General features: G+C 41.2%; 1 protein-coding gene across 1 annotated transcript in view; it reads left to right on the top strand.

Annotated features, from left to right (window-relative positions):
- SUSD1 (sushi domain containing 1) overlaps nt 1-25,089 on the top strand; it is a 112,879-nt gene that overhangs the window by 13,260 nt on the left and 74,530 nt on the right. Inside the window, exons 3-6 of the mRNA XM_082623213.1 lie at nt 498-653; nt 10,116-10,268; nt 10,908-11,087; nt 24,762-24,941. Coding sequence (XP_082479339.1) covers nt 498-653; nt 10,116-10,268; nt 10,908-11,087; nt 24,762-24,941 — 669 coding nt within the window. The remainder of the gene's footprint in view (nt 1-497; nt 654-10,115; nt 10,269-10,907; nt 11,088-24,761; nt 24,942-25,089) is intronic.

The following is a 25,089-nucleotide window of genomic DNA, read 5'->3' as shown; positions in this document are numbered from 1 at the left end:
CCTGGGTGAGGCTTGAGCACTAATTCCATTGTGTCTCCTGGTAACTCAGAAGTGACAGATTTTCCAGTTAATCATTGGATGTAAAATCATCCTACTCTGGTTTTTGTTAAAAAAAAAAAAAAAAGCAAGAGAATGGTTGGGCTGGAAAAGTGGGATTCTGTTGGATTTGTTTCCCCAGGCCTATGACAAGATCTTTTTAAGTGTGGAGAAGTTCAAAAAGCATTCCCTTCTCCCAATCTTCAAATAAGATGGACTATCAGATTGAGATGTTGGGTTTCTCTTGTGGTTTTGTAATACACCTGGTGCGAGACTACGAGGGGCCCGCGTCCTGTAGTCTGAGAAGCATAGTGAGAGGAGAAGAGGCTGGGGAAATAGATCTTTCTGCTGTTGTCACAGAATATTGATTCTCAAGTCCATAACACAGGAGAACAGTCTGGGTGGTTGATTGTGGTATGGATTGACAGCCCTTTCTGTGCGTTGTCTCAATGTATCAACAGATAAAAATGAGTGCCAGTTCGGAGCCACTGTGGTCTGTGGGAACCACACGTCTTGTCACAATACACTGGGAGGATTTTATTGCATTTGCCTAGAAGGATATCGAGCCACAAACAACAACAAGGCGTTCATCCCCAATGACGGCACCTTTTGCACAGGTACTTGGGAAGGGGGCTGCAGTGATGGCAACGTGGTGACGGCAGGATGGTGCCTGGTACCTGGGATGTGGAGGAGGGCGAGGGTGGGGACAGGACATAGTGTGATTTAAGGGAGGGACTCTCCTTTGTCTATGAGGGAAATTTGGACTTGGACTGAGTATTAGTTCATATTAGGGAATTATTGTTCACTTTGTTAGAGGGAATAACTGTACTGGGGTATTTAGGAAAATATTCTTATTTTGCGAGCTGCATGCTGAAGTACCTAGGGGTGTTATTATGAAGTATCTAGTGTTTATCTGTAAGGTACTTTAAATGGCAAAATGTGAATGATTGTTGAATCTTGGGGGTAAGGGTGGGACTAGGGGAGACTGTAATATTCTTTTTCTTGTTCTGTGTGTTTGAAAAGTTTTATAACAAACAACAAGAGGGGGCTGTCCGAGATGGTGTGCCATCTGCAGTTTCCTTGGAGTGACTCTGGTACCCGCCAGCTCTGTGCACGTTGCCCAGGGGGCGGGCCCTGTGATGCAGCAGCATGCTGCACCTGTTAGAGATGTGGGCTTGTCTCCTGGAGGAATAAGTTGAGTGAGGAGTGAATAAGTCGAGCTTTTAGGACCTCAGTAGCTTTGAAGGTCAGATTTGGGGCATATGTTGGTCAAATACAAGGGGTGGGCAAAACCCCCCTAATTTTCAGTAGCTCCTGTATTATCTGAACTCTATTTACAGCCTGTCATGATAATATAGCTCTTAGGTTTTCTAAGAAAATCTTTGAACAGTAATGAAGAGGAAAGGCAGGAAAAGACTCCTGGTTCTAAGATGGTTTTGCATAGTCTTATTGACTCTCCTTAAAAGCTTTGTGATATTTAAAGGTTTGGGGGAGAAAAAAAGAGAGAGGAGAGCATTTTTTATCTTTGTACCCACAAGGAACCACAGATTTTGATGCTCAGATTCATTCTCCCTCTTGACCTGTACCAAGGTAAAAATCCCTCAAAGGGAACATTTGATTTATTCTTGGCATGAATAACACATTCCCTCAAAGAAAACATTTTACAATATCTTGTTGTTTTAGGTAGCAGATTACTTGCTACATGATTGCAGAAGTGCAGTGCAGACCCGGTGCAGCCCAAATAAGTAAACTAAAAAAAAAAAAAGAGTAAGTGGAGAGATATGAGACTGATGTGAAAATAAGGCTCAGGGTTGTCATCTCTCTACCAGCATGACTCCAAATAGGCATGGCTCTGTTGTGTGTGCCAAATAGGCATAGACCCCAGTGTTCAGGGTCTGCTGAAAACTGCAAAATACTCTTTCTCTGCCTTTGAATTCCTCAGCTCTTGGGAATCCATCCTGACTCTATTGACAACAGCAACGTGCTTTATCATAAGCTCATTTCCTGCAGTACAAGGGCCTAATGCCATTTCTTCTAGAGAAATGTAACAGCACTTCAGCTTTGGCTGAGAAATGAGAAAAATGGCGGTTGGGTGTGTGTGGGGGAAAGAACCTGGAGGGAGTGAATGCTTTGCTTTGCCATTCGTCATTTCCTGGAACCTGCTGCCCCAAACCTGTATCCCATAGGTCTGCCCATGGTGAAGTAAACACCTTCATTCCTACACGTAAATCACCACCACAACTGAGACCAGTGTAGTCTGTTGGTGTCTCTCCCAGGTCAGGAGGCTTGTTTTCCATGTGAGCCTTTGCCCACAAGCTTCTCAGCTGCCCTGTTGTTTCGGGTCCCAGAGCAGCCTGCTGTGGTCTCAGACACAAATGCTCAGCTCCATCAAGATGCTGCTTGCTCGATGTGGGCTGTGCTCACTAGCCTTGCAGCCATCCTGAGATTTCTCCCAGTGCTATCTCTAACAGAACTCTGCCGCCCAAATCCCAATCCTTTGTTTTAGCTGGATTTATTCCTAGAGTCATGCTTTACCACTCTGGAAGAAAGAAGAAGCAAGGAAGGATAAACCCAAGGGAAAAATCACACTGGGGACATGTTGCTCGCTACTGCCCAGAGCAGTGCTCATAGCTATTAGCTCCTTGCCTTACTCCCTGTGGAATCCCCTGCCTCCTGCTTAGATCTCCAACTGTGGTGGGTGACGGCCTCAGACCCCTGCTACTGCCCCAGTGCCTTGGAAGGAGAGGCCAAAGATTCTCAATCAAAAGATGGTTAAAACAAAGCTCCATCCCCCCAAATGCCAGAGGCCTTGACTAAGGCCCCATTGTCACTCTTGGGGAGTGATGGGGCTGTGCCTGAGCTCCCTCTGCAGGTTAACATCTCCCACCCTTTACTCTTGCCTCTTACTTGCTCAAGCCCCAGGATCTTCCCAAAGGCCCTGTTGAGTATAGTAAAATACATACACAGGGTTCTTTTTTACTCTATTAATTTAAAGTTTTGGGAGGAGTAATAGGGACAGGAGCTGGGCTTAAGTTTATTTTTGAACTGTCTGTAAAGTAGGCTTTCCTAAGCAAGCTATCAATATTAGCAAGATTGTGAAGGAAATGCTTAGCCCTTTAAGTTCAGGCTCTTTGTTCATGGCCAGCGCATCTCTGAGCATGAATATGGTTTTTGAAAAAAAAATTACTTATTTATTTTGGCTGCACCAGGTCTTAGTTGCATGGCACGTGGGATCTTTAGCTGGGCATGTGGGATCTAGTTCCCCAACCAGGGATCGAACCTGGGACGCCTGCATTGGGAGCCCGTTGTCTTACCCACTGGACCACCAAGGAAGTCCCCATGAATATGATTTGAAAATGGTTTTCCACTTATTCAGCTACTGCTTTTGCAAAAGTTATGTGTCAGGAAAGGATGGAGCTGTTACCCTAGGATGAAGCTCTAGAATAGAGTCTGGGTGAATGGGTCATTTACTTCTTTTTTTTTTAATTGAAGTATAGTTGATTTACCATGTTGTGTTAGTTTCAGGTGTACAGCAAAGTGATTCAGTTATATATATATAACTTTATATATATATATATATATATTATTTTCCCTTATAGGTTATTATAAAATATTGAGTATAGTTCCTTGTGCTATACAGTAAGTCCTTGCTGGTTATCTATTTTATATGCAGTAGTGTATATATGATAATCCCAAACTCCTAATCTATCCCTCCTCCCCACTTTTCATCATTTACTTCTGATTATAATGATCCAAAATTGTTCTTGCCAAAAGGAGACAGAAGAATAAGTCAATATTTCCCCCCAGAGAAGAAATATAGCTTTATTTTGTCCATTTATTTTTAAAAAATACTTATGTAGAAAAGTCAAGCAATTATGGACACATATAAAGGAGAAAGAAAAAAAATTACCTAATATTAACCCAGAGTCAACAACTCTTTTTTTTTTTTTTTTTTTTTCGGCTGCGTTGCATCTTCATTGCTGTGCGCGGGCTGTCTCTTGCTGTGGCGAGCGGGGGCTACTCTTTGTTTCAGTGTGCAGGCTTCTCATTGCGGTGGCTTCTCTTGTTGCAGGGCATGGGCTTTAGGCGTGTTGGCTTCAGTAGTTGCAGCTCGTGGGCTCAGTAGTTGTGGCTCGTGGGCTCTAGAGCGCAGGCTCAGTAGTGGTGGTGCACGGGCTTTGTTGTTCCATGGCACGTGGGATCTTCCTGGACCAGGGATTGAACCCGTGTCCCCTGCATTGGCAGGTGGATTCTTAAGCACTGAGCCACCAGGGAAGTCCCTGAATGGAATTTATTACATGGCTGTACCATGTTACTTAACTCATTATTTTTTCCCCTATTGTGATTGTTTTTCTGTTTTTTGCCATTATAAGAAATGCTCTAATGAACATTTTTGTACTTACATTCTTACAAGTAATTATCTCCTTATTATAAATTCTGGAAAATAATTTCTATGTCAAAGGGATACGTACACATTTTACATTTTGATACATAGTGCCAGACTGTATTCCAGAAAGTTCATACCAATATTCTCTCTCACTAATCATTTCATGAAGGTCTTCATTTCTTTACATCCTTGCCAACACTGGATAATATCAATACATGATATGAATTTAACAGTTCTGATTTTAAATGGGTGTTTGTGTTCCTCTAATGTGGCTTCTTAAGATGTAGGTTTCTGAGCTGAACTTGGCATTTGAGGAGGGAAGGTGGCCTCTGTCTTAGAGCATTTAGATCTAGTGCAACAAGCCATGTGGCCACTCCCGTGATTCCAGCCAAGAATCCTGTGACAGTGAGTGTATGCATGTGCAGGCTCATTGCTCATGGTCAGGGTCACGGTTATGAAGGAGTGGCTTGTGCTCCAGGGAGAACTGAGTCAGTAGAGAGGCGAGGTCCACTCACTTATTAGCTAACACGTATTGAGGACCAAAGGTCAGCCAGGCACTGTGCTAAGTGCTTTCCACATGTTTTATTTAACCTCTGCAAAAAGACCTACTATAATTAACTTCATTTTACAGAAGTGATTTGGAAAGGTCAAGGAACAGGTATTAGTACAACTAGTAAGTAGCAGAATCAGTTCTCAAACCTGGGTCTGTTTGACGTTCAAATCCATGAAAAGACTTTAAATATAGAACACCAGGGCCCTGGCATGTGGTCAGAGTGTCCTGCTCGGTTTTGCTACTTTCTACCAAGGAGTTGTTCTGGCTGTGGGTAAAATTAAATAATCCTATATATAGAATGGGGCATAGGGAATTTTCTCCCTGGTTTAGTTAAGTATGTTAATAAGGTTGCTCAGAACATTTTTTCTTCACAAGCTAACGTGTTGTAACCTTGGACACCCCATGGAATCTACCACTACGTGGAGAAGCTGTTCTGATGAATTTAATGTGTTTATCCAGCCAAGATTCTAGAAGTTTATTTATTTATTTTTAAAATTTATTTATTTATTTTATTTATTTTTGGCTGTGTCAGGTCTTAGTTGCGGCAGGCAGGATCTTTGTTGAGGCATTTGGGATCTTTCGTTGCAGTGCGCAGGCTTATCTCTAGTTGTGGTGTGCGGGTTTTCTTTTCTCTAGTTGTGGCCCGCAGGTTCCATAGCCCGTGGGCTCTGTAGTTTGCAACACACAGGCTCTCTCGTTGAGGCATATGAGCTCAGTAGTTGTGGCACATGGGCTTAGTTGCCCCGCGGAATGTGGGATCCTAGTTCCCCGACCAGGGATCGAACCCGCGTCCTCTTCATTGGAAGGTGGATTCTTCACCACTGGACCGCCAGGGAAGTCCCTCTAGAAGTTTAGAAAAGGGCTGGTTTGTGAGCATTAGGAGGCAGCAGGGGATTAAAAGTCAAAATCGTGTCATACTCATCTCAGTGATACAGGGTAGATACATCTAGACATCATTAAGGCAATTGATATCTTTGACAATCTCTGTGGAAAAGATAGAGAATTGTTGATTGGATGATGGTACAGTTAGACTGTAAAGGGAGAAAAGGTGTGGCATAGTGATTAAGAATAAGGTCTGAGGGCTTCCCTGGTGGCGCAGTGGTTGAGAGTCCGCCTGCCGATGCAGGGGACACGGGTTCGTGCCCCGGTCTGGGAGGATCCCACATGCCGCGGAGCGGCTGGGCCGGTGAGCCATGGCTGCTGAGCCTGCGCGTCCGGAGCCTGTGCTCCGCAATGGGAGAGGCCACAGCAGTGAGAGGCCCGCGTACCACAAAAAAAAAAAAAAAAAGAATAAGGTCTGAGAAGCCAGATGTCTGGCTTCTGATCCTGGCTTTTGCACTGCTTAGCCTGTGTGACTTCAGTCCAGTTAACCATTCTATGCTTCAGTTACTTCATCTATAAAATAGAGATAATAATAGCATCAACCTCCCAGAGTTATTGTGAGGATTAAATAAGATGGAAAATAATCAGTAATAAATAATGAAGTGTTTAGAACAGTGCTTGGCATGTGCAAGATGACATGCAGGAGTTACTGTTATTAACAATCATTATAACAATTATTGTTATTAGGCTGTTGAATGATTGTACACAAAGCAAACTGATTAATGCCTATAGTGACTCATACAGAGCTAATCAGTATCTAGAAACTCCAAGTCTTTTCTATACCACTGCATCTTTGCCTTATAATACTTGGAGGCCTTATTTCTAGCAGTCTACTGAAAAATTCATTTTTCCCACTCACTATCTTTGAGGAGTCTGAGGCAGGGGGACAGGCTGGAATATGGCTTCTGTGTTAAAGGTATATATATAAACGCATTTTACAAATTCCTCAGTGGAATAACAAAATCTTGATAAGCTAGAATGATGGATCCAATCTAGGAACACATGTTAGATCCTGCAATGTTGAAATAATTTCTAAAGTTTGTACTAGATTGAGACTGATTTTATTTTATATTACTTTTAAAAATCCTTTCTTAACAGTTACCAAACCTCCATGATTCTGTTATCAACAATTGTTTGTTTTACTGGTTTCATTTCTTACCACGCTTTGTTGTGTTTTATGATGTCTTCCCCTTTCTTGACATTATTTATTCTGATGTTTTTCACTGGCTCGAGTATTTTCTCAAAATCTTTTTCAGAAAGGAAATGTCAGTAGTGTAGTTCTTGAGATCATTCATGTTCTAAAATGTCATTCCTTTGCTTAAATATAGCACGATGTTTTGCTCTCTTTTCCTTAGAGCTCTATAAATATTACTCCAGTGCTATCTAGCATTTAGTGTTTCAGACAAGAAGTCCTGCGTCAGATTGGTTCTCTTTTCCTCATAGATTACCATTCCTTTCTCTCAGGAGGTTTATAGATTTTTCTCTTATTCCATGAAATTCAGAATGACTCATTTTTCAACATTCATGCCTGTCACCTTAAAAGGCTATTTGGATTTGAAAACATAAGCTGAGAGATGTTTCTCTTGATATTAATTCTTATACATTTACTCCATTCTCTTCTGTAATTCCTTTTAAATAATAATGAATATTTTGGGTCTGTCCTCATATCATTTTTTGTCCCATAGTTTCTATCTTATATAATTAATATTTCTACGTGCTTTGGAGAATTCCTCAGGTTGAAATTTGTGAATTTATTTTCTAGCAGTGACCAACCTATTATTCAATGCCTCCACTGAGTTTTTATTTTTGGCATTCATATTTTGTTTTTAATTTCCAAGACTTCCTTGTTTTCTCAGAACCTCCCCTCTTTTTCATTAATACAGTATCCTCTTAACCTTGTTTGGACTTCACAGTCTCTTCGTATGTCAAGAGTGTCTTGGTTATTTCTTACTGCATAACCCCACTCCTCCCACCCCACCATTACCCCAAATTTAGCGGTTTAAAACAACAATTTATCCTTTGTCACAATTCCATGGCTACGTGATTTTGTAATGTGTAGACATAGTCAGCTGGTGGCTGGGCGAGGCTGGACTGTGCTGGCAGATGAAAGAAGGCCTCTCTCAGGTCTTCCCTGGCAGCCCAGTGGTTAAGACTCTGTGCTTCCACTGCAGGGGGCAAGGGTTCGATCCCTGGTCGGGGAACTAAGATCCAGCATGCCGCCCGGTACAGCCAAAAAAAGAAGGCCTCTCTCACACATGGCTCGGGCCTTGATGCTGGCTGTTCACCAGGCCACTTTATTTCTCCTCCATGTGGCCTCTGTCTTCACATGGCATCTCATCTTTAGGGCCTCTCTCCCAAGCACGGATTTTCTTCAGCATGGACACTGGATTCTAAAAGAGGGAAAGAGGGGGACTTCCCTGATGGTCCAGTGGTTAAGACTTTGCCTTCCAATGCAGGGGGTGCAGGTTCAATCCCTGGTCGGGAAGCTAAGATCCCACGTGCCTCACGGCCAAAAAACCAAAACATAAAACAGAAGCGATATTGCAACAAATTCAATAAAGATTTTAAAAGTGGTCCACATAAAAAAAAAATCTTAAAAATAAATAAATAAATAAATAAATTTAAAAAATGACGGAAAGAGGAAGCTACCAGCCATCTTCTCAGGCTGGGTCCAGAGTAGGCACTGTATCACTTCTGCCGAGTTCTATTGGCTAAAGCAAGTCTCAAGACCAGCTCAAGGGGAGGGGAAATGGTTTGCATTCTTGATGGGAGGAGAAGCATACAAGAAAGGAAGGAGAGGAATTGTTGACAGCTATCTCTGGAACTGATCTCCCACAGAGTTCCCAGAGTTTGCTGCACTAAAGATGTAGGTTGATCAGAATTGGTAACTTGGGTCTCCTCCAGCAACTGAATGAATTACTGGTTCCCAGACAACAATCAGGAAGGGATGAGGTGTTCCTTGGTCCAAAACCAAAAAACAAACAAACCAATATAAAGAATGTAGTGAATTTTAATAAAATCACACTAAACAATTTAAAAGGATTCTGAGATTATATTCTTCCTTTTGGGGGTGGGTTGTTAAAATATTCTTTTTTTAAATGAAATCATAGTGCTAGTTTAAAAAAAAAAAGTCTTTACTGGCAAAATAGAATATTGGCCACCTTATATCAGTCCTTCCAAGATGACTGGTCTTTGAAATCCCGGAGTCTGGGAACAACCAAGTTTTCTTCAGTCACAATGCCCCCCTGTCCTCTGCCCCCCGATGGTTCTTGCAAATGTCCTGGAAAAAGTCCCCTTTTCCTTAAGGTACTTTTCTTTCTCTAAATGAAATTGGTGTGTGTGTGGCTCTGATGGAGTTTCCAAAGTTTTAAATTTTGTTCACTAAGCCAGGTCTGGGGGGAAAAGACTGCTAACTGGCAGAGAGGTTTCTTTTTCAGCCTCTGAATTATTGTGTGGTTTTTACTCCTGGACCTGCTACCACTGGCAATCTTCAGTCAAGGGGAAAAGTCGGCTAAGGAGCATGTCTTGTCCATCTTAAAGGCTATTTTAAGCCCTTCTAATCTTGGTAAAATTAGTGAGACCCTTCGGAGTTATGTTCTTTACTTCTTGCTGCATTGTCCTATGCTCATGAGCTGGAAAGCATTTTTCACTCTGGTCTAAATTGTTTTGTATTAGGAGTTCTGCTTCAGATATTTTAGTATGAGGTTGAGGCTATCCTTATTTTATAGTAATTGAGTTGTTTTTTTTTTGCGGTACGCGGGCCTCTCACTGTTGTGGCCTCTCCCGTTGTGGAGCACAGGCTCTGGACGCACAGGCTCAGCGGCCATGGCTCACGGGCCCAGCCGCTCCGCGGCACGTGAGATCTTCCTGGACCAGGGCACGAACCTGTGTCCCCTGCATCGGCAGGCGGACTCTCAACCACTGCGCCACCTGGGAAGCCCAGTAATTGAGTTTTTTTAGCATACTTTTTGGGGTTCATTTTGTTGGGTTATTTGTTTTGTTGATACTTGTTGGTTTTTGTAAATTTTCAGAACACATTGACAGATATTTATTGAGCACCTCTTAGGGCCTGTGATGTGAAGGATACAGGAGAAGAACTCTTAAGGAGTAAAATAAAATTCATGATACAATTACAAACAAATGCATTCACTTATAAGTGTAGATTGGGAATGTGAGAAGTGGCTGTCACAATGTCCCCCCACTTTTTTTCTTTTTTCTGTTTTTCTGTCCCTTCTTATATTTGGGATGGGTCTCAAGACATAGACGAGTGTGAGGTTTCCGGCCGGTGCAGGCATGGAGGACGGTGTGTGAACACTCGTGGGAGCTTTGAATGCTACTGTATGGATGGATACTTGCCAAAGGGTGGGCCTGAGCCTTTCCATCCAACCAGAGATGCCACGTCGTGCACAGGTGGGTTTCTGCCAAAGATGCAGCATCCGAAGGTGAGAGTCTGTTGGTGGTGACTTTCTCCTGCTCTGAGCCTAAGTCTGTGGGTCTGTGTTGGGGATGTATGTTGGATCTGTTCCTTTGTAACCTATGAAATAAAATAACAGTCAAAACAGAAGGGGCTATATTAAAAAAGCTAAAATTAGTATGCTTTGGGGATTTTGAGTAGTTAATAGATATTCAGATATTAACCATTATGTTAGATAGTAAACAGAGCTGATCTGGTAAGAGCCACCATCTCAAAAGTGACCAGGGAAGTTATAAAAGCTTATATATCTTAAGGTATTGTGCAATTCAGATGTTTTACTTTGCTGGGCTAGGCTTCTCCTCTTTAGTTAGTATCAATTAGTGAGGGTTGATTGCCAAATCCTTTCAGTTTTGTGCATGTATAGATGCTATTACCTGTGGAAGGCCAGAAGAATGAATAGAGACACTCACTGGAAACATGCCCAGAAGTCATGTGGAAATGAACCAGCCTATTTAAAATATGGCTTGGGTGTGTATAGGTGAGGGGAGAGGGCATGAGGTAGAGGTGGAGAGAGATTATGAATTTTGAAAATTCACATTCATATAGTAATGAGTTTGATGTTAATTTGTTTTCAGAAATAGACTGTGGCACCCCTCCTGAGGTCCCAGATGGCTATATCGTAGGAAATTATACCTCTAGGCTTGGCAGCCAGGTTCGTTATGCTTGCAAAGAAGGATTCTTCAGTGGCCCAGAAGATACAGTTTCAAGCTGCACAGCCTTGGGCACATGGGAATCCCCAAAATTAAATTGCCAAGGTGAGTTTTCCAAAGGTCCAGCTTCCCAGCTTACACCATCTTGAGATTGTTTTCGTGTTTCTCTCTAAATCTCTCTTTGGGGTACTGAATGAATTAAATAAATCCAATAAATTCCTATTGTTTCTAATAGGTTTTCAGTTGATTCTCTTGATATTTATAGGAATAATATTTTATCATCTGCAAATAATGATAATTCCATCTTTTGTTTTTCTATGTTTATAAAAGTTATATTTTTCTCTTGACTGACCACTTAGCTTGTGTTTTCAGAACAAAATTTAAGTAGTAATATTGACTTTGAATATTCTTTTCTTATTCCTTACTTTCATGGGAGTGTTTCATTATTCATTCATGATCTTGGCTTTTTGATGTTACATACATCTATTTATATTCTTATGTACACTGAGAGAGTGCTGTGAGCCAAGTGCTGTTCTAAGCATATATATATATATATATATATATATAGAGAGAGAGAGAGAGAGAGAGAGAGAGAGAGAGAGAGAGACTCATTCAATTACAATATCCCTATGAGTGTGTGCTATTATTATCACATTTTACAGATGGGAAGACTGAGGCATGGAGAAGTTAAGTAATTTGTTTGAGGTTATCCAACTAGTGATAGAGCTGAAATTTGAACTTAGAATTCTAGTTTCTGAGATTGTGTGCTTAATCACTCTGGTATATTGCTTCCATTTTTGTGATGATGTTGGCTTTTGGTTTGTTTCTACTTTTGGCTTTCTCTCTCTTCATCAGTTCACCAGTTTTTGACTATATGTACATAATATTGAGGAAGCCTTCATCTATTCCCATTTTACTGGGATTTTAAAAAAATCAGAAATGAGTAATTTTATCACGTCTTTTAGGCATGTATTAAGGTGATCATATATATTTTTTCTCCTTTTAACCAGTTATATGCTGGCTTATATTTCCTGATCAATACTAGTTGTTGGAATGGATTCTTCTGGGTCTTTGGTGTTTTTTTTCTTTTAATCGGGATTATATTTGCTAAATTTTACTTCGAAGTCTTGCATTGATATTCATAGGTGAGATTGGTCTATTTTCCTTTTCTATGCCATCTTTGTTGGTTTGGGTATTAATGTTATTCTAAATTTTGAGGAAAGAATGTAAAAACATTTCCTTCTTTCTCTATTCTCTGGAATACTATAAATAGGATTTTTAAAGATTTCACCTAGAAAACCATCTGGATGTGACACTTAGGGAGAGGCAGTCCTTGGGATAGTTAAAAAAATTAATACTTACTGGTCCTGTTTAAGTTTCCTATTCTTGTTGATATCCATTTTGGTAATTTACATATTCTAAGAAAAATCATCTATTTCAAGTTTATTTTCAAATTTACTTGTAGAGAGAAGTGTAAGGCACTCACGTTTTTGATTTTCTGTAGTTATTTTATAATAGTGAAATATTGGAAACAATTTCAAATGTCTGTCGATAAGGAAATTGGTTAAATAAATCATAGCATGTACATAAAGTGGATATTTTGTAGCCAATAAAAATTATGTTGGGAAGAATCTTTACTGACATAGGTAAGTATTAACAGTATACTACTGAGTTACAAACTGTATGAATAACATGGTCTTAAGTTTGAAAAATGTACATGTAAATGTACATGAAAATGTTTCATATGTATATGTATGTTTATGAAAAAGTTTAAAAAGCTATATATCAAAACATTAACCATGGTAGTTGCCACTGGGAGGGATCCTGGATGATTTTTTTTTAAAATAAATTTATTTATTTGTTTTTTACTTTTGGCTGCGTTGGGCCTTTGTTGCTGTGCATGGGCTTTCTCTAGTTGAGGCGAGCAGGGGCTACTCTTCATTGCAGCGCACGGGCTTCTCATTGCGGTGGCTTCTCTTGTTGCGGAGCACCGGCTCTAGGCGCTCAGGCTTCAGTAGTTTTGGCACGCGGGCTCAGCAGTTGTAGCTCGAGGGCTCTAGAGCACAGAGTCAGCAGTTGTGGCACACGGGCCCAGTTGCTCTGCGGCATGTGGGAATCTTCCCAGACCAGGGCTCGAACCTGTGTCCCCTGCATTGGCAGGCGGATTCTTAACCACTGCGCCACCAGGGAAGTCCTGGATGATTTTTGTATTTTATATACTTTCTGTATTGAAGGAATTTTTTTAATGTATTAGAAAAAGTAACAAAGTTGTTTCCATTTTGGAAAAAAGAAAAAATAAAAGTTTTCAGTGAATTTATTGCGTGCATAGCTAAGAAACCTCAGTGATGCACTTGGCTAAGTTAATCCTTTTGATATTGATTTGCAATTCAGGCTCAAAACACATTCTGATAATTATCATCCTGCGGGTTAAGAAATTCTAAACGTACAATTGAGTTCTAACATTATCTTTCCGTGGATCAATTGAAATACAGAGCTTAGATTAAAATGTGCCATAATGCATATCAAAGAACCCCCTAGAGATTTATATAAGAAACTCTGTATAAGATAATTTGTATTACTTTGAAAATCAGTAGTCATCCGGATGATTGTACTGAGAATGTAGAAAGTTAATTTAGAGGAGAGGGCTTGTTCCATTTCCCAAAGAACTGTCATTTAGCAGGTCTTCACTTCTTTTTTCCCTCCTGTCATAACTGTTCCCTTCGCCTGCTGACACCCTCCCCCTTCTTCCTCCCCCGTTTCACCATATGGCCACCGGCTTCTCCTGGCTGTGCCTGCTTCTCTCTAAACACACCCCTTCTTATTTATCCCTCATTCTTCTTTGGGGCTTCAGAATCTGGGCTATGTGCCAGCCAGCACTGTATTTTTAGCTCAGCGTTATGAAGCCACAGGAATTGGGAATTCCACTAAAAACACTAGCAAACTGTGAACTTGGATGCTGAGGAGCAGGTACTTTTGAAAGGAGCAGCCGTGCGTTCCAGACGGCAGCGTGTGTGTCCGATAACAGACTTCTCCATCAGAGAAGACACAGCTGGAAGCTCCTGTTGTTTGCCTTCTCCCAATGACCGTGTCCCTGGAGGCTCTGCTGCTGCCTTGGGGGTGGGGGTGGGGGCATTGTGACACAAGTTCTGCACCTAAGCAGGCCTCAGACGTGGATGTTGGGAGTGAGGATGAAATCTTCCAAAATGTGTAGGAATTTGTGGAAACATCCATCACACGCTTCCATCCGCTCTCTGGAAAAGACACAATCTCTAGCTTGCATTTCCTGTTATTTTGCTATTATTACTACTTTCTTAAACATTTTTCTGCTGAACATTTTATTTTTCTAATTTATTTATTTTTGGCTCTGTTGGGTCCTCGTTGCTGCGCATGGGCTTTCTCTTGTTGCGGAGCGTGGGCTCTAGGCACGCGGGCTTCGGTAGTTGCAGCACACAGGCTCAGTAGTTGTGGCTCGTGGGCTCTAGAGCGCAGCCTCAGTAGTTGTGGCACACGGGCTTAGCTGCTCTGCGGGATCTTCCCGGACCAGGGATCGAACCTGTGTCCCCTGCATTGGCAGGATTCTTAACTACTGCGCCACCAGGGAAGTCCCTTATTATTATTATTATTTTTTGATTTTCAGAGAAGGTGCCAGTTGTAAGTGACGGCTTAAATAATTTGAGTTTTTATAATTCAACCAAGCCAGGAGCAAGGTGAGGGAATCACTTTAACTGTGTTATCATTAGCAACAAATCCAGAGTCCAGCATACTTGATAGATCCTGTGACTAGGTAAGTCTGGAGTCTGGGAGCAGAGTAAAGACAGGTACACCACGAACTGTTCTATAAGGGTGAACTCCTAAGTATCATGTGAGAAGAATGGGTAAAGACTAAGAGAGTTCAGGTGGGGAGATTGGGTGGTTCATGGAAGGGGTGGCATTTGTGTTCTTCCCTTTGGTAGTTTGCCTCCCATGGAAGGGTCCAGTGATGAGTGGTTTGCAGTGTAGGCAGACCGGTTGAGGGTTCTGGGACTGTCTTCCAGATTTTCTTCCCATCCTTTTTGGGGCCTTATCTTCCTTTCGGGCTGGGAATTCTCACCAGCAATGTGTCTGGTACTGAATAGTCCCTTTAAGAATCTGCTTCCAAGCTTCCTACTTCTTCTTAAAACCTTTCTAAAAACAGTGAAATGACCACTGCACTTAGAATAAAATCCAAACTCCTAACCATGGGTTTTGAAGCCAACAGGGGTTTGTCCTTTTTGGCTTTTATACAGGTTATGTCTCCCATCATTCTCTCCCAACCAGTATGTCAATCTCTTATCAGTTTCAGGGCCTTTTTTTTTTTTTTTTTTTTTTTTTTAAGGTACGCGGGCCTCTCACTGTTGTGGCCTCTCCCGTTGTGGAGCACAGGCTCCGGATGTGCAGGCTCAGTGGCCATGGCTCACGGGCGCAGCCGTTCAGCGGCATGTGGGATCCTCCCAGACCGGGGCACGAACCCACGTCCCCTGCATCGGCAGGCGGACTCTCAACCACTGCCCCACCAGGGAAGCCCAAGGGCCTTTTCTCTCTACTTGAAATAATTGCCAACCTGTTTTAAAAATTGTTATTGTGGTAAAATACACATAATATAAAGTTTACCATTTTAACCATGCTTAAGTGTACAATTCCACGGTATTAAGTGCATTCACAATGTTGTGCAATTAACACTGCTGTCCATTTCCAGAACATTTTCATGATCTCAAAACAGAAACTCTGTACGCATTAAACAAGAACTCCCCATTCCCTCCTCCCTCTAGCCCCTGGTAACCTCTGTTCTACTTTCTGTCTCTGTGAATTTGTATTGTAGGTACCTCATATATGTGGACTCATACAATACTTGTCTTTTTTATATCTGCTTATTTGACTGAGCATAATATTTTCAAGGTTCATCCATGTTATAGCATGTATCAGAACTTCATTCCTTTTTTGTTTCCTTTCAGTTTTATTGAGATATAATTGACACACAGCACTGTATAAGTTTAAGGTGTGCAGCATAATGATTTGACTCACAGACATCATGAAATGATTATCACAGTGAGTTTAGTGAGCATTCATCCTCTCATACAGATACAACATTAAAGAAATTAAAAAATGATATTTTTTTCCTTGTGATGAGAACTCTTGGGAATTACTGTCAACAATATTCATATGTCATGTTGTACATTTCATCCCTAGTACTCATTTATCTTATGAGTGAGAGTTTGTACCTTTTGAAGAATATCATTCCTTTTTCAGGCTGAATAATTTTCTACTGTATGTGTACACCACATTTTATTTATTCATTCATCTGTTGAGGGAGACTACCTGCTTTCTGCACAGGAAGCTCCTTCTCATCTTTCAAGTTTCAGCTGAAATGCCGTCTCTGACATTCTCTTGCTTAGTACCCAACACGTAAGTATATTATTTATCACTATTTTCATAGTTTTTATCCATCTGCCCTACTGGGCTGTAAATCTGGGAGCTCAGTGACCATGTAGTCTTCTTCAGTATCATCTCTTCAGCACCTGGCACAGTGCCTGGCATACCTAAGGCCTGTAGAAGCACTGTGAATCACCCCCAAAAGGTGGCCCAGATGATGGCAGGCATAGTGAAATTGGCTTCCGGACTGCGTCCCAGCTTGTCCTGTGGCTGAGCCTTGCTGAAACCCTGGCACGTGGGCTTCAGTAGTTGTGGCTCGTGGGCTTTAGAGCGCAGGCTCAGTAGTTGTGGCGCACGGGCTTAGTTGCTCCATGGCATGTGGGATCTTCCCAGACCAGGGATCGAACCCGTGTCTCCTGCATTGGCAGGCAGATTCTTAACCACTGTGCCACCAGGAAAGCCCTGTTTATTGGTTTTTGATTCAAATGTTCTATTTACAGCTAGAACATTAAAACAAAGAGTTTTAATGTTATTTTTTTTAAAAAAGAAAGATTCCTATGCAGCTCAAAGCATCAAAAACCATTTCACCTCTGTGAATGGAAGATCTTTTTAAGAGACATGCTGATAAACTCGTGTTTTTTTCTTCCAGAACTCATGCTGATAAACTCGTGTTTTTTTCTTCCAGCACTCATGCTTTTACCTACCCTATCACCTCCTCTGCAGTTTCTGAAGTGTTCAGATTCTAGCCGTTTCCATATTAGACACTATTTGTTGACAGTAAGTGTTTTAATGGGAAATGGAAAATTTTCTTTTTCCTCCAAATGATCTATGAATACGATCTGAAGGAAATATATTATTAGTTGAGGTTAAAGTTCATGGGAAACTTTAGAATAAAAAATCCATCAAAAAGTAACTTTTTTCTCTCTACTGTCTTAAGGGCAAGTACACTTTTTGTTACTGAAGGGCTTAGTTACAGCCGTTAATAAGCTATGGACACTTTTGAGAATGTGCTTCAGGGAATGCTATAACCCTCCCATTTCCTTCTGATGATTGTGATAACATTGTCTAAATTCAAGTAGCCACATATCACGATGTTAGATTCCAACGCCAACATCAGTGATGTACGTAGTTTAATGCCCAAGTGATCCTGGATTGAGGGTCTAACTAAATTTGGCCAAACTCAGAACATGCCATAAAGTGCATGAAACTTTGTCATAAGGTTACGCTTTCAGCCTTATTCCTTAGGCCATATTTCTTACATATAAACTTCACCAAAATTAATGTTCCTAATGATATTAATAACTCACATGACTACAGGGGATATTCTAAAGATATAGAATATAGACACAGCCCACAAAGAGCTTACTGTTAAGAGGGGAAGAGAATATTTTTATAAATGAAGAAAGTATAGGTATAAATGCTGAATTATCAGATCTAGAACATGAATGTAGTGTAGACTCTGGTATTCATCTGCCTAGACTGTTTGGGCCCTTACCACCTACCGTGTTGTACTAAATTCCAGGTGTTACATAAACCTTCTGATCTGATCCTAAGGCACAATAGAGACTTCTTCCTATTATTGTTGGGTAAAGATGAACACTGGCTTTAATGTGATTTTCTTCCATTTTCGTACTTGTATCTGCCCTTTTACTGGAGTTTTTCATCTAGTGGTTTATTTTTCTTGGAAGATCTTTTTTTTTTTTTCCCTTTGCTCAATATCAATAAGTGGAATAGGTTAATCATTTATTCCCCCAGCATTTGGCAAAATGTCTGCCTCAATTTATAGACATTATTGGTCATTATTTTTTCTTTCTCAGCTTGGTATTTTTTGGTCTCTAAAACAGTCTTAGATTAAGCCTTATTTTACTCTGTTATTTCAGTCATCAATCACATTATTGTGCTGATATGTGTAATAAATAGAAGTCATTGGTGATACAGTCAGTTGTTGATTAGATCCCATAAATTGCCTATACCTTTCATCAAACAGATTCCCGGGCCTCCCTGGTGGCGCAGTGGTTGAGAGTCCGCCTGCCGATGCAGGGGATACGGGTTCGTGCCCCGGTCTGGGAGGATCCCATATGCCGCGGAGCGGCTGGGCCCGTGAGCCATGGCCGCTGGGCCTGCGCATCCGGAGCCTGTGCTCCGCAACGGGGGAGGCCACAACAGTGAGAGGCCCGCATACCGCAAAAAAAAAAAAAAAAAAAAAAAAAAACAGATTCCCTTCTGGAATATTTTCTTGGGTAGAATTTTAAAGCTAGCAGTGAGAATAAACATTTTTACCTTCAAGATATGAAACAGAGTTACAATATCAATGTGGTCCTTGGAACTGGCACAACACATTTACCCCCAGGGAGACAGACCTATTTTGAAGTTGATTATTTGAATAAAATCACAGATAATAGGATACTAAGGAAAAATTCCCAGCCATGCTCATAATTAGTTGACTGTATTCCTGATGCAGATCCAAACATTGTTAATAATGTAATTAGCCAGAGAAACGTGTGCTTTAATGAACACCCCTATGCATATGCAATACAAAATTTGTGCTGCTTATTATTATTTTTCTTTCCTTTGGATGTTAACTGTTTTTAAATGTCTTCTTTCCTTGCGATAGTGATATTTTTATTACCTATTGCAGTATCTGTTGGATTGATTTTTGAATATGTCTTAATAGGGATCACCTGCTTTCTTGGGTACCATTTGGTCTGAGTAGAAGTGGCAGTGGCTGCCATCTCTCTTAAGCATGGTGGGAATATCTGTGATGGGCTTATGTTCCAGGCAAGACCTGGGCCAGACCCCCATGTCATAGGGTTAAACATCAGTACCAAGAAGACTTCAGGGCAAATACAGTGGCAGAGGAATTCCATTTCCAGCAGCTCTCTTCTCTGGGAAAGTTCTTGGAGACAAGATTGGGGCAGAGGGACTTGTCATAGAACCCTTCCAGACTGATTTAAATGCTTTTTCATGCAACCTTTTCTTCTGAGGTTTTAGCTAAACTATAATATGGTCAGTCCCAGTCAGAGCCTAGAGTGGACCCCTTCAGTGTGAAGCTGCCCAGATATAATGGACCTGGACTTTGGGGTCACAAAAACCATGGTTTGAATACTGGATCTGCCTTTTTTTTTTTTTTTTTTTTTGGCTGCATTGGGTCTTCGTTGCTGCACACAGGCTTTCTCTAGTCGTGGCGAGCAAGGGCTACTCTTTGTTGCCGTGCGCGGGCTTCTCACTGTGGTGGCTTGTCTGTTGCAGAGCACGGGCTCTAGGTGTGCGGGCTTCAGTAGTTGTGGCACGTGGGCCCAGTAGTTGTGGCTTGCAGGCTCTAGACCGCAGGCTCAGTAGTTGTGGCAGACGGGCTTATTTGCTTTGTGGCATGTGGGATCTTCCTGGACCAGGGCTCAAACCTGTGTCCCCTGCATTGCCAGGCGGATTCCTAACCACTGTGCAACCAGGGAAGTCCCGTGGCTCTGTCTTTTAGTAGTGGTGTAATTTTTGAATGTGACAGACTCTTAGGACCTCCATTTTTGTATCTATAAACTACATGAGAAAAACCCATCTACCTTGCAGTAGGGCTTTCTGTGAGAAATAAATGAGATAGTGTATATCTAATAGACTACCTTATGTTTAGTAGGATTTTGATGCATGCTATTATAATTAAAATTATTGCAGTTTAAACAGCTTTCCCAGAATTCACTGGTACAAGACTGATATGTATTAGTTTTTGTGGGTCTTTTTCTCAGCTTTCATCTACTTGGTGTCTGGTAGCTATGAGTTACCTCTTTTGGATACAAAATATAGAGGTAATATGTTCCTGTCTTGTTATATATACTTACAATTTACTGATGTGTGTTTCCTTCCTCAGGAAGGAAGTAACATATATTGCATCTTGAACAATGATAAAGTAGTAGCAAGCTACCAGTGAACAACTCTTTATTATTTACTATGTAAAAACTACTATTGTAAGTAGGCATTGTGGGGAAGCAAGGGATTATAAGATAAAGATTCTGCCCTTTAGGAACTGTCCATATTTTTGGGAAGACATAGTCATTAAAACAAACCCACAGGGGGCTTCCCTGGTGGCGCAGTGGTTGAGAGTCCACCTGCCAATGCAGGGGACACGGGTTCGTGCCTCAGTCTGGGAAGATCCCACATGCCGCGGAGCGGCTGGGCCCATGAGCCATGGCCGCTGAGCCTGCGCGTCTGGAGCGTGTGCTCTGCAACAGGAGAGGCTGCGATAGTGAGAGGCCCGCATACTGCAAAAAACAAAACAAAAAACCCACAAAATCCTCAAGGAGGAAATAAAGGTCACATGAATAGGATAGATAAGTATTTTGATTCTACTGCTTCTCTCACTCTCACATCCAGTCTATCACCAAGAACCTTGCTCTGCTTCCAAGATGCATCTCGAATCCATCCTCTTCCTTCCATCTCCGCCATCACCTCTCAAGTGCATCCAAGACCTCATCTCTCCTTCTGTTGGGCTACTGCTGTAGACACTAACCAACCTCTCCTTTTACTCCTGTTCTCCCATCCCTCATCTACCTAACAGTCAAAATGGTCTTTTAAAAATCTGTCAGATTATTTCATTCCCTCGCTTAAAATCCTCCAATGGCATTCCACGGCTTTTAAATAAAACCCAGGCTCTTTCCTAAGGCTTACAAGGCCCTCTGTGACCTGGCTCTGGTCTTCTCTGCACCTTCATCTCATGCCACTCTCCCTCTTGCTAACTGTGCTCCAGCCAACAGGTTGCATTTCCCTTTCTGGAGCATATCAAGAGCTTTCTCGCCTCAGGGTCTTTGCATTGGCTATTTCATTTGATTGAAATGTTCTTCCTCTGGTCCTGGACAGGACTGGTTCATTCTCATCCTTCAGGTCCTAACTCTGATGTTACCTCCTCAGAGAGCTCAAACCGTTCCTGGCCACTCTATTTAAAAAGTCTTTCCTATCCTATCACGTTATCTTTCCTCCTACATAACATTTACTACAATCTGCAATTACCTTGTTGATTTATTTTTTTGTCTAATTATTCTCCCCCTAAGTTCTGCAAGGGCAGTGATATTTTCCATTTTGTTCTCTGCTATAGTGACCAGCATAGTGTCTGGCATGTACTAGGTGCTCAGTAAATATATGAATAAATGAACAAATGAACATAGGCCACGAAAGTTCAGAGGAAGAAGGGATCCCTGTATTAGTCATGGAGCAGATTCGTCACTGGGAAGGATTTTGCTAGGTCTGAGGGAGATAAGAGTGTACCTCGAGGAGAGAGAGAGGATGAGCAAGGTGGAAGGGGGTAGAAAGGGGGCGTATACTGTAGGTTTTCAGAGATGGAGCTGCTCTTGAGAGGCAGTGGGTGTAGGAGAAGGAATCTGAAGGATGTGGATTCTGCTCCTAGCCATCACATGACTACCTATGTGACTTTAGATGTTTTATTTAACCATGTTGAGCCATTTTACCTGTAAAATGGGGGAAATAATCTCTCCACGGAGGGTTACTGTAAGAAGTAATGATATATACTTGGGGCCCTATTGGGATGCATATGATGCTAAATGGTAGCTATTCATACCAATATTTAATTTAGATTCTCAGCTGCGGGTATGCATACATATCAAATTTGCAGCTTTGTAGAAATGTGGATGCCAAGAACCCAACTCAGTACTACTCATTCAGAAGAGTTATCTCTGGGTGAGGGTGGGGATGTGTGTGTGAGACTCCAGCATGGATGATTTTTCAAAAGCTCCCCAGCTGATTCAGATTGTATAGCTATTGTTTAGAACCATGTGTTTAATCCAAGCCACTCCGGAATCCTCTCTAAATATCTCCTGCCAAGAGACTGTCCAACTCGAATAGCTCTGTGATGGGAACTCACAGAGTTGGGTCCAGATTGCCTACCACTGGACATCTACCTGAGTCCCTAGAGAACAGGCTATTGATTTCTTATCTACCCCCAAGTTAATATTAATTTTAAAAAATCTTGGGACTTCGCTGGTGGTGCAGTGGTTAAGAATCCGCCTGCCAATGCAGGGTACACAGGTTCGATCCCTGGTCCCTGAAGATCCCACATGCTGGGGAGCAACTAAGCCCGTGCGCCACAACTACTGAGCCTGTGCTCTAGAGCCTGCTCACCGCAACTAGAGAAAGCCTGCGTGCAACAACGAAGACCCAACACAGCCAAAAAAAAATCTTGTCGTCCCAGCTAAAGCCACCATGCCTTCCATTATTCTTGGTGATGTCCAATATAGGAGCCAATTTAGTTATCTTCTGTACTCTTATTCCTTTAGTATCTATGCTTCTCCCCTAATCTGACTATCTGTCACCAGGTTCCCTCCCATATCTCTCCAATATGCTGTTTAGAATTCCAGCTTCAAGGTCCATAGACCTTCATAAACCTATACCCTCAATCTATTCACTGATGATCCCTCTAATTTCCTGCTGTAACTGAACCCTGGCTTAAACTAGATGTTTTTGATGTCAACAATCACTGGGCAGTCTTAGGAAACATTAACCACCTGTTCGGTTGGTTGCTCATGTACACACAAATATACTCATGTCTTGGAATGTTTTGGGCCAGTAAACATGTCTAAAGGTTTGGTGTTGGGAAAACATTCTGAGGGCCAAGGGGTCTTGTCTTGTGTCTGGTCAACATGTATGAGAAGGGAACAAATTCCTATGAGCAGACATGGGACTTGAGAGATAGATAGGGTTGGAGGATTTATTTAATGACCACCTCATTCTGGTCCCATAACTGCTCAGGATTTGCATCTGCACTGACCAGAGCTTAACTCTTTTTTGAAAAATCTCAGAGCCAAGTGACTGGTCAGGTGGGTTGAGCTGTTATATTGAGAGTCTTATGATAACTCCAATGACAACAGATGAAACCCTGCTCCCAGAGGCCTCCCTCAAGGAAGTAACTCTGGGGTTCTAGAACAGACCAAACATCCATAAGGGGTTGGAGAAGAGTACAATTACAGTAAATCCGCCAATTCTGTATCAGAAGCTCATTTAAGAGAAGCCACATATTTCTAATGCCATGAATGGTTAATGGGGAGTTGGGAACAGATCATAACATTTTCTCTGTTTTTGTATGCTTTATCTCCATAAATGGACTCATATTTTAAAAGTCTGGATATCAAGAGTGCTTAATTTTCTTGGCTTTCTGCAGATGGGGGAGAAAACTAAAAATCAGAATGAAGGCCAAAAGTTATGTATTTTTCTTTCTGGATTTAGGTATAACTGGATTACATTTGCAATTATTATGACTACTTTACTTTATATTTTATATTTATTACGTTTTCTTGAATAAAATTGTGTCTATGAGCTCCCCACTGCTGTATGGGAAATTTAGCATGTTTTATTTCTTCTCTTCACTTCGCTGCTCAGATTTTATTGAAATAGTTTGGAATTTAATTTTCAAATTATTAATTTTTTCACATTTTTCAGCCTTTAGTTCTAGAATCCTTTATTGCTAGTTCTATCCAGCTCTACAGTCACACTTAAATGATTATGGAGACTTACCTGTACATCCTGCTGGTTTCATTGCTCACTAATGTTTCTTCTAAAGCCCTGTCCTTCTCCTTTCTTAGGGTATTTATTCTGATTCATTTTTTGTTGTTGTTGGTCTGAGGTTATTTTTAAACTTTTTTCCAGAAAAGATACATGTATAGATTTTTTAAAAATTGTAAATATCTGAAAATGACTCTTTTATTCTTATATGAAGTAGAGTTTGGCTGGGTCTAAAATGGTAATGTCATAATCCTTGTCCTTCAGATTGTTTTCTGTAAATATTCCAGTGTCTTCTGGTAGTCAGAGTTGCAGAGAAGAAATTTCATGTCAATTTTATAATTCCAGGTTTGTCTCCCTCTATGCAACTGATTTATTTTTCTTTGAAAGGTACATATATATTGAATGTTTAGACTATAAATACTTTCCCCATTAATTTGCTTTAAAAAGTCCAGAGATTTTGTATATATTTCATTTACTCTTCAGTTAGCAAAAAAAAAAAAAAAAAAAGAAACTACATTTGCATTATTATCTACTCAGGAGTTAATGATCTGAAGATACATACTAAAAGGTACCAGAAAATCTTAATATGTAAAATAACCCTGAGATGGATTATTTCATTGACCAAGGAATTCTCTATAGTATAAATAATCTCATAATTGGAATATTTTCTATACATGCATGTTTATAAATTTTATTAAACTCAGGGATCTCTATTTTCCTTACTTCTGAACAATCTTATTTTAAATACCTGCAACTGGATTATTTGATGGGGTTAGTGTTTTCTCTTCTCCCATATGACTGGACTCTATCATTACTAAATATTTATTTCTAAAAGGTGAATTATGGTGTAGAAGTCATGGGTCATAACAAGTGCTGTGCTACTTCCCATTGCAGAGATCGACTGTGGCCGCCCTCCGGAAGTGCAGCACGCGGTCCTGGTGGGGAATCACAGCTCCAGCCTGGGCGGTATGGCTCACTATGTCTGTCAAGAGGGCTTTGAGAGCCCTGGAGGAAAGATCACTTCTGTTTGCACAGAGAAAGGGATCTGGAGAACAAGTACTTTGTCATGCACAGGTATAGACTCCATTCTGTGGGTCTCCTGTCTCGTGGAAGCAAACAGCAGAACCTAAAACCTTCGATTGCTTACCCTGTATACTGCCCTGGCTGTGCCATTTACCTGGGCAGGTACCTGGCTTTAGGTTTGTCAGCCAAACCCTGAAGA

Source organism: Mesoplodon mirus (assembly GCF_964341445.2).
Source record: "Mesoplodon mirus genome assembly, chromosome: 1".
NCBI lineage: Eukaryota > Metazoa > Chordata > Mammalia > Artiodactyla > Ziphiidae > Mesoplodon > Mesoplodon mirus.
The sequence above is the reverse complement of the archived record's forward strand: the minus strand, read 5'-3'. Positions and strand labels throughout refer to the sequence as shown.